This window comes from Embiotoca jacksoni, unplaced genomic scaffold (assembly GCF_022577435.1).
Source record: "Embiotoca jacksoni isolate LCO1_2020_lvr unplaced genomic scaffold, fEmbJac1.0.p SCAF_4, whole genome shotgun sequence".
Classification (NCBI taxonomy): domain Eukaryota; kingdom Metazoa; phylum Chordata; class Actinopteri; family Embiotocidae; genus Embiotoca; species Embiotoca jacksoni.
The window spans coordinates 6,528,899-6,542,860 of NW_027185392.1; the positions used below are offsets into that span (position 1 = coordinate 6,528,899).

Here is a 13,962-nt window from a genome sequence, read left to right on the forward strand (position 1 = left end):
ATCCATGTTATGTGTTACTGTTCAAAAACACAAGACAGGCGGCATATGTGATGTGTAAATATGTGTTTATTCATCATCGTCATCTCTGAAGACAATCCATATGATCCGAGCCTGTAGATGTTTTTGTAAACTGATTACTTGAAGAAAAACTGACGCTAAACTAACATTGTTTTATGTCAATTTTTTTTTAAAAAGCTACTTAATTTTCAGGAAATTATCAAAAAGATCTTGAGGCAGACTTTGTGAACAACATCTTTCCTGCCCATTTTGCCCCTGTTACATCTCCACTCTCCCTTCCTGTCCCTCTTTTCTCTCTCCCTCTCTCTCATGGGTCAGTCACTCTGCCAATAAAGAGCGGCACGTTAGCCTGGTCACTCCACAGCAACATGACGAAGGGCCGCAGGGCAGAGAAGGATGGGAAGGAGCGAGAGAACGACATGCTGGTGACGGCGCCCGCCTCAACTCCTTGTTCGGTCAGCGCAAGGAAGGCCCTGTGTTTGGCATCGTCCAGAACCAACTCGTCTTCAGCGTAGAGGCCACACAGGTTACCACCCTCGAAGAGTGATGACAGTCCTGTTAGGGGGGGAAAAGCAAGGGTGCTCATTAGAGCAAAGAGGTTTTTATTAAAGGTCAATATTGTGACCAAGTAAAAAGTATTCAGTGACTGAAACAACATAAAATTAAAAAATTAAAAATGTGCCTGTTAGAGAAGTACATTTCATATACTCTAACTGCAAGAAAACACTTTGGATTAAATTGGTTAATGTCTCTATTCATGGTATACAATCTGAAAGCATGTGTGGCATTTAGCCTATTTCAAAAGAAGAATTTGAGTTTGACAGACAGAGAAGAACATAGAACATGAGCAAACCTAATTTCTTGAGAAGCATGTTCATGTCTGGCTGGACATCCAGCTTGATTTGGGGCAAAGTGACCTCGAGTTGTTGAGGAGATGTTGCTTTTATTTGCTCTATCATTTGGAGCACAGCTGTGTCTGTCATTCTCGCTTCCAACTGCTGCAGGTCAGTCGCTTTGTTGAAGCGAGGCAGCAGGATGTAAAGACTGCTGTCGCCTGTGAGAGCAAACTTCGCCACCTGTTGGCAAAATATAAAAGAAAATCCACAGTTTGACATAGTGCACCCCTTCAGATTAAATTGAGACAAGAAGAAAGGTGGATCAAAAGTGTTCAGAGACTGCTCCTGTTACACGTGAATGGTGCACAGAGTGAAACAACACAATAATAAATTATTGGGGAACAGAAAGAAGTGTCAGGAAGCCAAATCCTGATGTGGTTGGAAGTGAGGACTATGTTATTGTGGCCAAGAAAGTTGTGCATTTTCAATACGCTGTGACTCAAAACACCTTCCCAGGGTCATTGTTCTATTGTATTCCGGGCTTCCTGAACCATTTCCAAGGTCTATGTTTGACACAGACTTTGATGTGAGGCCCTTGTTTAGGTACGTAAAGAATTGCAGATGCACCTGGACCACTGACAATAAAAAGCTTCTGTAACTCAGGTCACAGAAGTTACAGCTTCTCGGTGCTCTGTGCACGTCAAGGTTCGCGCACAACAGGAGCAGTCTCTGAATTTTGTTGTCAACCTTCGTAGTTCAAACTGGCTCCACCTGCAGCAGCTATAACAGCAACATGCTGCTTACACACTGATGCGTCAACAATAATCCTCGAATTCTGTTATATATAATAATAAATCAGTCAGAGGGACCAAACCAGTACTTTTACTTTTAATACTTGCTGCTAATATTTCTGTTAGTTTTACTTTAGTTGGAATTTTTATGCATATTTTAATCAATTTTGACACAAGTGGCAACTGTTGAGCTTTGGGTTTTAGTAGCTTAAAGTACCCTTCATCTCAGGCGGTCTCTCGCCCCCTCGTCAGGTTATCTTTGGACATTTTGGCTGTCCTGGGTGCGATTGCTGCACCTAATGTGTTTGAATATTTTATGGAAAAAAAAGCAATCTTTTTATCTTTTTATATTAACACACTTGTTTCCTGTTGTATTTTCCATAACATTCGCAAATAGTGGCTGTCTGTGTTGATCTAGTGGCAGAACGGTCTGGATAGGATTCGGACAAACACTCTTAGCTGTGTACTTTGTGAATGAATGGTTTAAGATGGCTGCCACTTACCTGTGCCTTTAGCTCGACAGCGTACATCATAGTCGTCATGTATTTCTGGTGATAGAGGATAGGCACCTTCACCATATCACCATTCAGTTTGGTGAAAAGTCCTTTCTTGGGTTTCAGCTCAAACTTGACCTTCCACTGACCTGATGCACATACAGTATGCACACAGAGTTTGTCAGTTCCCGCTATTTCCAATTGCTCATACTCACACTTCAGCACACACACACTACTGACCACTGAAGGAGACAGCGTTGAGCAGGATCAGCTGGGTACTGGGAGATAAGGAGTCAACCAAATGTGTGATTTTATTTTTGGTTTTATTTGCCACCCAGCTGTTGATCATTTGTGCGTTTTCCTCACTGGTTTCCAGCAGCTTGGTGGGCTCCGCTTCGTAGAACTGGATTGACTGCTGAGTAAAGGCCTCACTCAGGTTCATTTCTGAAGAAGAGAACAGAGAAACCAGCATGAGCTGCAGAAATTGTTTCAGCTATGTCTGCACTACATTTCTGAATCATTCTCCTTTACTGCAGTTTATTGTCTGGTTATTTTGTGCATTTCACTGTGATAGTAATACGTGGGTTGTAGTAGATCTGAGAAGCCATTTGCAAAGAGCTGGCCAACTTTTCTCTCAGCTTCTTCATTTGGAAATGAACACAGTGGAAGTCATGAGGCACACAGACGGCCCTCTCAATGGCTCTGCGGGTGTTGTCCCTGGCACCTGAAGAAACAGAACAATAAAAAAGACATACCATGGAGAGTGGCGCACGTTACAGTGGTATGAACTGCAATTTATGTCTGACATGTGACATTTCAAAGTGAGAAAGGGTTTTTATCAAACTTCCAAGTCCTATCAAAGTTTTTTCTTTTCCTGGCAGGGCTCTTGTGTGCGAGTGCTTATTTGACTGAAGAATGTTAAAGGGTGTCGTTATCTATTATTCTCTTGATAGTTCCAGACTTCTCCAGCTTTAAGCCTGTTTGTTCCTTCTTAGGATGTAAATATATGAAAACAGTCATTGTTTCCAAATTTTACAAAAAGATCATTTATGTAATGACATGTAATATGTTTAACATATTATCTAATTTAGATCATATTAAAACAGATGGGAAAACAAACACTAATAACGTATTGGCTTTGTTGGGAACTATTTCCAAAGACAGATTTGGTTAATAACGTTTACAGCAGCAGGATTCTCTGTGTGATTGACTGAAAACAGACAACATTGCCCATGTTCACTAAAGAAACATGTTCAGCCAGTGCAGCAGTGAAGCTTCCTGATGTGTTTTTGATAGCTTTTGAACAACAGTCAGTCAAAGGCACAGCAAAATAAGCTTTAACACACGCAGTTTAATTATTTCTGACAATAAAAAAGTTATAAAATATCACCTTACTTATTCTTTAATTTGATAACACTTAAGAGTTTACGAAATAATAAAAGCAGCCAAAGTTTTTGATTTTTGTTGTTGTTGTTGTTGTTGTTGTTGTTGTTAATTTTCCTACCTAACAACAAATGGGAGAGCACCCCGCTGATGCTGACAGGAGAGAAGAGCAAGTTGTTAGAAGGATATAACTCTTTGAGGTGAGAATACAGCAGCATAGCGAACTCTGTCATGGACTCCTGCAGCGTGGGTTCGCCTGTACGACTGTTCTCGTCCTGGCAGGGCTCCCACGCTGTGGTGAAGCCTTCACATGAGTGAGGGGCAAAGGTAGGAGTAACTGAAAAAAAATGATTAAACACAAGATCAAAAACTACAGCTTCTATATCAAGACCTCAACAGAAAGTGAAATGTTTATTTAGTTCACTGTTTCATTTACTACGTTTACTATTTACACTAATATTAATCTGAAAAGCCTTTAATGTAAATTTAGCGTGATTCAGTTTCAGCACTTGCATAAATATTTTCCAAAAAGCATTTATTTTATTAAACATGCAGTACGGGAGAAGTTTGCCACTTACCTTCGACAATAATGGTTATAGTGCTGAGTTTCTCTCCCTCTGCAGATTCACAGTGATAAGTTCCAGCGTCCTCCATACCGGTGTGTTTGAGTATGATGGTCTGGTCCTGGTCAAGAGGATAAAGCAGCTCCAGTTTTTTGTCACCATCTGTGGAGTCATTCTCAATATTCAGCTTTATTCTCCTTCCCACGTCTGTCCCTTTGAACCACAATGCATTGGCCTTGACTTGGCTGGAAGGTGAGAAATAGCACGGCAGGTTCACATTGGAGCCTTCAGGCACTTTAATGGTGTAGCCAATCAATGCTGCAGGAAGAAAACAAAAAACAAACATTTCAAACTTTTTTCGGCGCAACATTTTTTTTTTTAAACATTACAAATATATGTTATAAATGTTCAAAATGCTCGACTGTGATCGTGTTGAAAACAGACTTTGCATGTATGAATGATCAAAGAGAACTGTCTCACCAGTAACTGTGATGTTGTATGTTCTTATGATCTCCATAATGTTATCCTTTACCAAACAGACGTACTCGCCCTCATTGACAGCAGATACAGGGGATATGGAAAGGTACATGCCGTTGTTTTTAACTGTAGCTGAGCCAGGTGACTGAACACCATAACTAATATCGTTACCTGTATGTAAAAAAAAAAAGGGATCAAATTAAATATGTATATATGTGTGGGTGTACATTTGCAATACAGTGAAAACATGTAACGTAAAAGGACCATTGAATTTCCAGGTGATATCAGCTCCAGAGAAGTCCGTTTGGAATGAGAGACAGGGCAGCTCTAAAGTCGAACCCGGTGTCACCAGGAGATGTGTACATGAAGAAAGCTGAACCAGAGGAATAGAATATCAAACATCAGATGAAAAGCAAATTTAAAAGTCAGAAAGGATGAGGTTTAAGTGCCCTTGTCAACCAATGAATGTCTATGGAAGATACAAGTAAACATTCTGCCTGAGCCATAAAGAGATGATTACATTTCCCAGGTTTACCTCAAAAATGAGCTGCAGCAGGAGGCAGAGTGTGGCCTGTCGTTTCATCTGCAAAGGGAGGAAATAAGTAGAGAAGATTTCAAAACAAATATGGCCCCAAGCCAGAGAAAAGATCAATATGTGGCGCAATTCCCCACCACTAAAACTGTAAAAGTGAAATCGTTCATCTACAGCTTCCACTTGCATTAAGTTTATCAAAGATTAATCCCCAAAACATCAGAAGATAAAATATAGATGTTTATAATTATAGTGCACTGAAAAAAATAGTACTTCAGTTAAGTGATTAATAAAAAATAAAAATAAAAACATCAGCAAAATAATGCATAACTCACCTCTAGAGTTTGCAAGTGTCCAAATCCAGTAATTGTACAAGTTTTTAGCAGTAATATTTCTCCAACATTCGACCACAGCTCACTTCATTAATCACCTCTGACTGTCTGCTTCTCCGAACAGCAACTAACAATGACTCATCTGCGATTGATGGTTCAGAGATGTTTGTTTGCATAATGGAGCTCCTCTGACTTGCTGGAAATCACATGATTTCACATGCTGGCAACAGATACTAAGTGCAAAGATTTGTATTCTCGTATTTGTTTTGCCTTCATTACACTTATTTTGACAAAAAAAAGACATGATATTTCAACTATTCTGGGATCAGGGTTTTAGTTTATACTCAATCTGGACAGGTGAAACATGGGAATGATTAGATGGAGTTAGATTAGCAGTTCCACTTGAGCTCTTTCCAATTTGCATTATAAAATGTTTTTGCCTGAAGTGTATTACGTAATTTGATTTTGTCAAGGGTTGTGTGGGGTACAGACAAGGACATAGTGGGCGAAAGATACAACTTAGCAGAAAACAGTGTTACATTTGCGGACATCCATCATTCAGCAGTGTTATTGGATTTACCGAATTTAGCTACTTTTCTTTCTTTCTTTCTTTCTTTTTTATCAAGTTTAGTGTTTTATCCATATGAGAGGATATTGACCCAAACCAGTTTGATTCACTTTACTCTCACTTCATAGAACTAATTGAAATTGTGCGGAACATTACGATCTTTTCTGTTTTTTCCCTGATAAAAGGGACTTCTTTTTTTCTTCCAGCTGTCGCTCATGTTGCAATTGTTGAATTGTTGGTTTCCTGATGGAAAAAAAAAAAAAAAAGATTTGTCTCTTCCTCTTGTTTGCATTGTGGCTCCGAAAAGTCTCTTTTACATTACATTTCATTTAGCTGACGCTTTTATCCAAAGCGACTTACAATAAGTGCATTTCAACCATAGGGGTACAAAACCCAGAACAACAGGAATCGAGAAAATACAATTTCTTCAAGAAAGCCAAACTACAAAGTGCTATCAGTAAGTGTTATTTTAAGTGCTACTAAAGTTCTACTGTTCAAGGTGAAGTCGGAAGAGGTGTGTTTTTAGTTTGCGGCGGAAGATGTACAGAGTTTCTGCTGTCCTGATGTCGGTGGGGAGCTCATTCCACCATTTAGGAGCAAGGACAGCAAACGGTCGTGATTTAGTAGAGTGTGAAAGTGTTCTGTTTTCTCTCTTATTTGCAAGTGATTCCTTTTTGTTTTACTTTCTGCATCTAATTGATGACTCCCCTGTGTCCTTGAGCCTCTTGAGTAATTTGTCTAACAGTTCCTCACTATTGTAAGGTTATGTTAAGTAGTTATAACACTGAATTGAATTAACCAACCTTATTGCATTTATTTGGTTGGTGTGGCTGCTTTAAAAGTGACACCTTAATCACCGATGTGATTACACTAAAGAAGACCTCTGTTTATATCCAGCATACATTCAGCACACATAAGGATAGTTATTATTATTATTATTATTAACACTTTCACATTAGCTATATGCCTAAATAAACCATAAAGTTTCCCACTCAACCCGATCCCCATCTTAAAACCTATAATAGTTTATAAAGAATAACAGTTTCTCTACTTTTAGACGTTTTAATCACTGACAGTCCTGCTGTTTCACTGGAGTACATTTTTGAACTATAAGGACATTTTCAAGGTGTTATATTACTGACACTCATCTGCTTGAAAGTCTTTCGTGTAACCTAAAGTTAGCGGCCGATCGATGAACCGACACTCGATTAAGCCGGCTGACATCAGAAGAGAGCTTTTAGGGCGGAATCAGTCGTGGCCAATCGAAAGCCGGGTGCTAAAGAAAGAAGAAAGGAGTCCAAACTTCTACCAAAGCTTTTTTTTTTTTTTTTTCGCTCCGGAGAACAACAAAAAGATTTACAGGAAAGCTGGAGACAGACTTGTCACAGAGTGAACAACAATGTGACCCGTGTCTAAACAACTTGAAGTCGAGTTTCGCCTCGCTGGAGAGAAGATAAAAAAAAAAAAAAAAAAAAGATTTACTTAAGACAGTAAGTTTTCCTCCTGGTCATCTGATCGAGAAGCGGAAAGCGGACAAACAATGGCAGGGTCCGACAAAAGAGCCAGTTAGCTGCCGGTTTGTTGTAGTCTGCTTTGGTCCCATCCGCTCTGATATGTAGGTAAAGTCGAGGAGCTCAGTGATGATTTTATGGCTGCATTTCCCGTTTAATTTCAGTAGTTTATTTAGTAGGTATGTTTGCGCACTTTAAATGTTTAGAGAAATACACAAGCTAAGTAGAAAAAAAAAAAAAAGACAACCTAAAGTCCAAAAAAAGTGTATCGAGTTTATTACCAACATGTCGTGTACTATTGGCCTGCCATACAAAAAAAAAAAAAAAAAAACTTGTTTTACAATGGATGTTAACTTTACAAGATACCATGAGATGCTTTTCTTTCACAGACCTGAGGTTAAATATGGATTTCTACTCTTGCACCGCAGTGAGCTTCAAGCAGGAGGTCCTCGGGGTGTAAGAGGCAATCACCATGGCAACGCAGTTCACTATCGACGATGCCTTTGTGTTGGACGGAGACGAGGAGGGAGTTGTCTCGGATGGAGAGGCCGAGGGGTGGAAGGGCAAAGACAAGGACAGAGAGGGAGAGATGACATTTGGTCCTCTGAGTTTCTCTAAACCTCAGACTCATCCCTCGACTGCTGCCGCCGGCTCCCCCGAACACAGTAACCTGAAGTATCAGGTACACACACGCCCGTACACACCACCCGACTGCGGGATTTAAGTTGTTTGTCGTTTCGCTGTTTTTAACCCGTTGCCCATTGTCACCTGTAGAATCTGGAAAATGAAGACGCCTTGGGCTACAGTGGCAATTCCTCTTTCAATAACTTCTTCAAAATCAGGTGGGTCCTACAGACGCGGGTCTCGATGTACCTTTACCGGGTTGTTGTTTTTTTCTGCCTGCCTGGTCTTTAAACCAGAGATGGAGTGTGTCTCTGCTCTCTTCACAGTGACCCGGCGAACCTGTCTTACTGCAGCTCCCAGTGGTCCTTCAGCACCCTGAGTTCTGTCACGCAGCTTTCAGCACACTGCTGCGGGTGAGCAAACACACACACACACACACACACACACACACACACACACACACACACACAAAGAAACCGAAATAAACAGAATTACTTTGCAAACAGGTGGGTGTCCCATCCGCTGGTGAAGAAAAACAGACGAGTTGTTCTCGCTTCATTCCTTCTCCTCATCACGGGAGTTGGTGAGTCTGTTTGTGTGCTATCAAATATTCTGCCGTACTTTTACTGCTTTCTTAAAAAGAACAGTCTTCTCCTGTTTTTGTCACGTTTTCTTTGAATTTTTTTCTTGATTGTTGTAAGGCAACAATTTGTCATCCAAATAATGTTCACTGATTTAATTGTCTTCTTCTGTTGATTTTATGCCACTATTATAGTATAAGCCCATATTGTAATTGAATGATACAACGGGGAGGAACAGCATTGAACAATAAATATTAATTTATATTTAACATATAAATAAAAATTACATTTCCGTTTGCTTTTAGGTTTTGTAAACAATACATTATACCAGACAGATTTGACATAAATATCAACTTTAATATACAAAGCTTATTACTAAAATATATGATGAAAATACTTTCAATAACAGGTACCAATAATCAAAATAAGCAATGTACTCTGGTGGTGCTAATTCTTCACTAATGTACCAATTAACCATAGAATAAAAGGTAGGCACAACAAAAAGACGTCATAAACAGAGCGGCAGTCAAACCTCAAACCAGAGTAAAGAACGTAGAAATAGTGATAGGAATAAGAACTTGTGTGTTCTAGCTGTCACTGTACAGATAAATGTAAACGATTTTAACAACAAACCAAAATAATTGCAGTCATCTTAAATAATTGCAGTCAGCTGAAATAATTGCAATAAGCTCAAATAATTGCGATCAGGCCTTTAAGTAATAATTGTGACGGACTTTGACTGTTGTAGTCTCACAATAATAAAGACTGGCTGTAATGACTCCCACTCACTGTAAATGTTTTTTTTTTTTTATTATTTCCCCTTGTATAATGGTTTTAACTAAGAAGAAACACACAATTACAGATTAACAAGGTAAAATGAAAAAGCATACAGTCTTTTATAGATATAAAAGGCGCTTTGTGAAACTCTGAACATGCTCCATTATTTAAACACAAATGCATCTCTCCAAACAGTTTTGCAATTTTACACCATGTAGTTTGCTTAGTGTTGTGTCAGTCAGTGACATCCTTGGCATTTTGCACAGTGAACTTTGTTCCCACAAGGATCCACAGATTAAATCAGAGTTAATGAAAAAAAGAAAAAGTATTTCTGTACGCTCTCTAAATGCACTGGTTTGTCTCCCCTCCTCACTGATGTATTTTCATATCGTTTCTTTTTAGCTCTTATTTTCACAGGTATTGTCATACAGCTGAATCCAAATGCAGGTAAGGAAGGAAACCGTTAAGATGGACTATTTTTGTTTTTTTGTGTACAATCCTCGCTGGGCTGTGATTGGTCCATCAAGACTGTCTGAGCTTCAGCATGAGTCTGTCGACTTGTCCGTCAAACTCTTCTTCTTCTGTTTACATCTTTGTAGCCGAACACTTCTTGTTTAGATTATTTGAATTTGTACAATCTGTGAGTCCGATGAAAGTGTATATGAAAAAAACGTGACAAAATGGTTTTTACCAGCACAATAAACTAGTTACCTAATCGTACACAAATCAGGGGTTTAAAATTTAAAATTACAAACTCAAAAAACATGAATAAATTGGAAATGAAACAACCAAATTACAATGCACCTTTATATAATGAAACTAATCTATCTATCTATCTACAACAGTTGTGTTTTATTGGAGTCTAAAAATATTTGTTTGTTGTTAGCAGCTCTTTGTATTATCTTGCCTTAATATTGTACCTGCTAAACCATCAAACACACTGTTCTCCCAGATCTCCTCGTAGGGCAGCTTTCATACAGTGTGACAAACAGTTGACAGTCACCCCCATTCCCTTTGTATCTGCTTTCGTATGGTAGAGAAGAGAAGGGGAGTCGTCAATTAGATGTGGAAAGTAAAACAAAAAGGAATCACTTGCAAATAAGTGAGAAAACAGAAGAGTCTTTCTGGAGCCACAATGCAAACAAGAGGAAGAGACAAATCTTTTTTTCCATCACACACACACACACACACACACACACACAGTTTGGGATGTGGTGAAGAAGCAGCAGCTTCCTTTATTGAGATAGAGATGTCTTTTTCAATCTAGTCGTCAAAGTCAATCCGTCCTGCTAGTTTCCTTTTACAACTGGAACGAACATGTTTATTGATTGCAATGCAATAGCATTCTGCCTACTGCGTTATCAGTCTCCTAAACTAAAAGTTTTCTGTTGAACCGACACTCGATTAAGATCAACGAGGACATTACAATATGCAGTTTGGGTCTACAGTTGTCTAAACCATGTATTTCTGATGGCCAATTATCAGTCAAACTTGTAAACCCCATATCTTCCTTGAAGAAGCCATTCTGCGGTGTACCCCAAGGTACGATTTCAGGGCTCCATTCTTGTCTGCATTTACATGCTTCGTATTGGCCACATAATTAGTAATCATAATATATAGTTTCATCTATGTGCTGATGATTTATAGTTATACAGTATCTTCCTGTCCATCCCACAGGTTTCTGTTTGGCCACCTTAGAAGAGTGTTTTTTTTAGTTTTTTTTTTTATTGCTTTTGGATTTCTTGCAACTTTATTCACCTCAATGAGCATAAAACAAAGATAATTATAATAAATCAGTTAAATTAATCATATTATTTTTCTTCAGGCCAACTAAAGCCAAACATTGTGACAGCATGTTAACATTGCGACCCTCAGACACAACTGGTCTAGATATTTTCATGCGTTTCCAGTCTTGGTGCAAAGCCAAACGGACCAAGACGAATAGTAAACTGCTCTACAAAGAAAACAGTATCAATCTTTTCCTGTAACTCCTGGGAAGAAAACAAATAAGCATATCAACCCCCAAAATGTCGAGCTATTCCTTTGAAGCCTTTAAAACTTTTAATGTAGCTCTTGTAAACTGTAACATTTATTCACAAAGCTGAGCTCCACCAAACCAGCTGAATAAGCTTATTTTATGTGAATAATAACAAACTGATGCTCAACACATACTAAACCAGTGGCTCACAAGCTACTGCTTTAAAGTACGGTTCAATTGATTAGTATTGGTGACTCGTAGTGTTGGTGACTGACTGGTTGTAACCAATGAAACTGTCTGTACAGGTGTTTCCAGTGCTATTTTCTTTGTACCTGGATTTCTTCTCTTCATCCCTGGAGGTAAATTGATCACTTAGTTCTTACAATGTTTTTTACTTTCTACTTTGACTTTTGGTCCCAGTAAACACGTAGTTTGTTTTGGTGACAATAACAGAGTCATTCCCTGTGTTTCCACCAGTGTACCATGTGATATACATCAGCTGTGCTGTCCGTGGCAGAAGAGGCTTCAAACTGTTCTACCTACCTTATTTTGAAAAATGACATTTTAATGCCACACTACATATCCACTGCATTTCTTTGTTGTCTATGTTTAAATGAATTGTATTTTGTCACATGGTTGTTTTTTTTCTTGTCATTGTAATGACCACTGCTACTTCAACCACTCAGTGCCTTGGCTATGTTTCCACTACACGAACTGACATTGCTGTATGTACAGTGCATCCGGAAAGTATTCACAGCGCTTCACTTTTTACACATTTTGTTATGTTACAGCCTTATTCCAAAGTGGATTAAATTCATTTTTTTCCTCAAAATTCTACACGCAATATCCCATAATGACAAAGTGAAAATAGTTCGTTTCAAATTTTTTGCAAATCTATTAAAAATAAAGAACGAAAATATAACACGTACATCAGTATTCACAGCCTTTGCTCAATACTTTGTTGAAGCACCTTTGGCAGAAATTACAGCCTCAAGTCTTTTTGAGTATGATGCTATAAGCTTGGCACACCTATTCTTGGGCAGTTTCTCCCATTCTTCTTTGCAGGACCTCTCAAGCTCCATCAGGTTGGATGGGGAGCGTCGGTGCACAGCCATTTTCAGATCTCTCCAGAGATGTTCAATCGGGTTCAAGTCTGGGCTCTGGCTGGGCCTCTCAAAGACATTCACAGAGTTGTCCTGAAGCCACTCCGTTGTGATCTTGGCTGTGTGCTTTGGGTCGTTGTCCTGTTGGAAGATGAACCTTCGCCCCAGTCTGAAGTCCAGAGCGCTCTGGAGAAGGTTTTCATCAAGGATGTCTCTGTACATTGCTGCATTCATCTTTCCCTCCATCCTGACTAGTCTCCCAGTTCCTGCCGCTGAAAAACATCCCCACAGCATGATGCTGCCACCACCATGCTTCACTGTATGGATGGTATTGGCCAGGTGATATATATAGCCTGGTTTCCTCCAGTATTGACGCTTGGCATTCAGGCCAAAGAGTTCAATCTTTGTTTCATCAGACCAGAGAATTTAGTTTCTCATGGTCTGACAGTCCTTCAGGTGCCTTTTGGTAAACTCCAGGTGGGCTGTCATGTGCCTTTTACTGAGGAGTGGCTTCCGTCTGGCCACTCTACCATACAGGCCTGCTTGGTGGAGTGCTGCAGAGAAGGTTGTCCTTCTGGAAGGTTCTCCTCTCTTCACAGAGCAACACTGGAGCTCTGTCAGAGTGACCATCAGGTTCTTGGTCACCTCCCTGACTAAGGCCCTTCTCCCCCGATCACTCAGTTTGGCCAGGCGGCCAATTCTAGGAAGAGTCCTGGTGGTTCCAAACTTCTTCCATTTACAGATGATGGAGGCCACTGTGCTCATTGGGACCTTCAATGCTGCAGACATTTTTCTGTACCCTTCCCCAGATCTGTGCCTCGATACAATCCTGTCTCGGAGGTCTACAGACAATTCCTTGGACTTCATGGCTTGGTTTGTGCTCTGACATGCACTGTCAACTGTGGGACCTTATATAGACGGTGTGTGTTTTTCCAAATCATGTCCAATCAACTGAATTTACCACAGGTGGACTCCAATCAAGTTGTAGAAACATCTCAAGGATGATCAGTGGAAACAGGATGCACCTGAGCTCAATTTTGAGTGTAATGGCAAAGGCTGTGAATACTTATGTACATGTGATTTTTTTTTTTATTATTATTTTTTTTTTTTAATAGATTTGCAAAAATTTCAATTTTTTTTTATTTCACTTTGTCATTATGGGGTATTGTGTGTAGAATTTTGAGGGAAAACATTAATTTAATCCATTTTGGAATAAGGCTGTAACATAACAAAATGTGGAAAAAGTGAAGCGCTGTGAATACTTTCCGGATGCACTGTATACAGGAAATTGGTCTTGCCTGTGTTTTCCATGTTGTGTGAATAATGACTGTGAAATTACAATAAAATGTTTGTATATTTTAATTTGCGTGAGTAGTTTTCCGATTAGGAAAAGT

General features: G+C 39.3%; 2 protein-coding genes across 3 annotated transcripts; one reads left to right on the forward strand and one right to left on the reverse strand.

The window, feature by feature from the left end:
• Positions 1–48: 48 nt before the first annotated feature.
• serping1 (serpin peptidase inhibitor, clade G (C1 inhibitor), member 1) lies at positions 49–5,565 on the reverse strand. The gene is given in 13 exon segments (XM_069166782.1): positions 49–573; positions 872–1,094; positions 2,149–2,288; positions 2,380–2,583; positions 2,720–2,863; positions 3,644–3,859; positions 4,101–4,266; positions 4,268–4,341; positions 4,344–4,403; positions 4,566–4,733; positions 4,827–4,935; positions 5,098–5,145; positions 5,430–5,565. Coding segments are annotated over 12 exon segments (1,800 nt in total). The 5' UTR covers positions 5,430–5,565; the 3' UTR covers positions 49–325.
• Positions 5,566–6,364: 799 nt separating this feature from the next.
• On the forward strand, positions 6,365–13,930 carry tmem134 (transmembrane protein 134). 2 transcript variants are annotated; one of them, XM_069168218.1, is made up of 8 exons: positions 6,365–6,451; positions 7,934–8,187; positions 8,280–8,347; positions 8,456–8,542; positions 8,636–8,712; positions 9,890–9,934; positions 11,771–11,824; positions 11,943–13,930. In XM_069168218.1, exons 2-8 carry the CDS (start codon positions 7,978–7,980, stop codon positions 12,023–12,025), a joined length of 624 nt encoding a protein of 207 aa, XP_069024319.1. In that variant the 5' UTR covers positions 6,365–6,451; positions 7,934–7,977; the 3' UTR covers positions 12,026–13,930. The 2 variants fall into 2 exon arrangements, with proteins under 2 accessions (XP_069024319.1, XP_069024318.1); XM_069168217.1 differs by lacking the exon at positions 6,365–6,451 and adding an exon at positions 7,156–7,484.
• Positions 13,931–13,962: the final 32 nt, after the last annotated feature.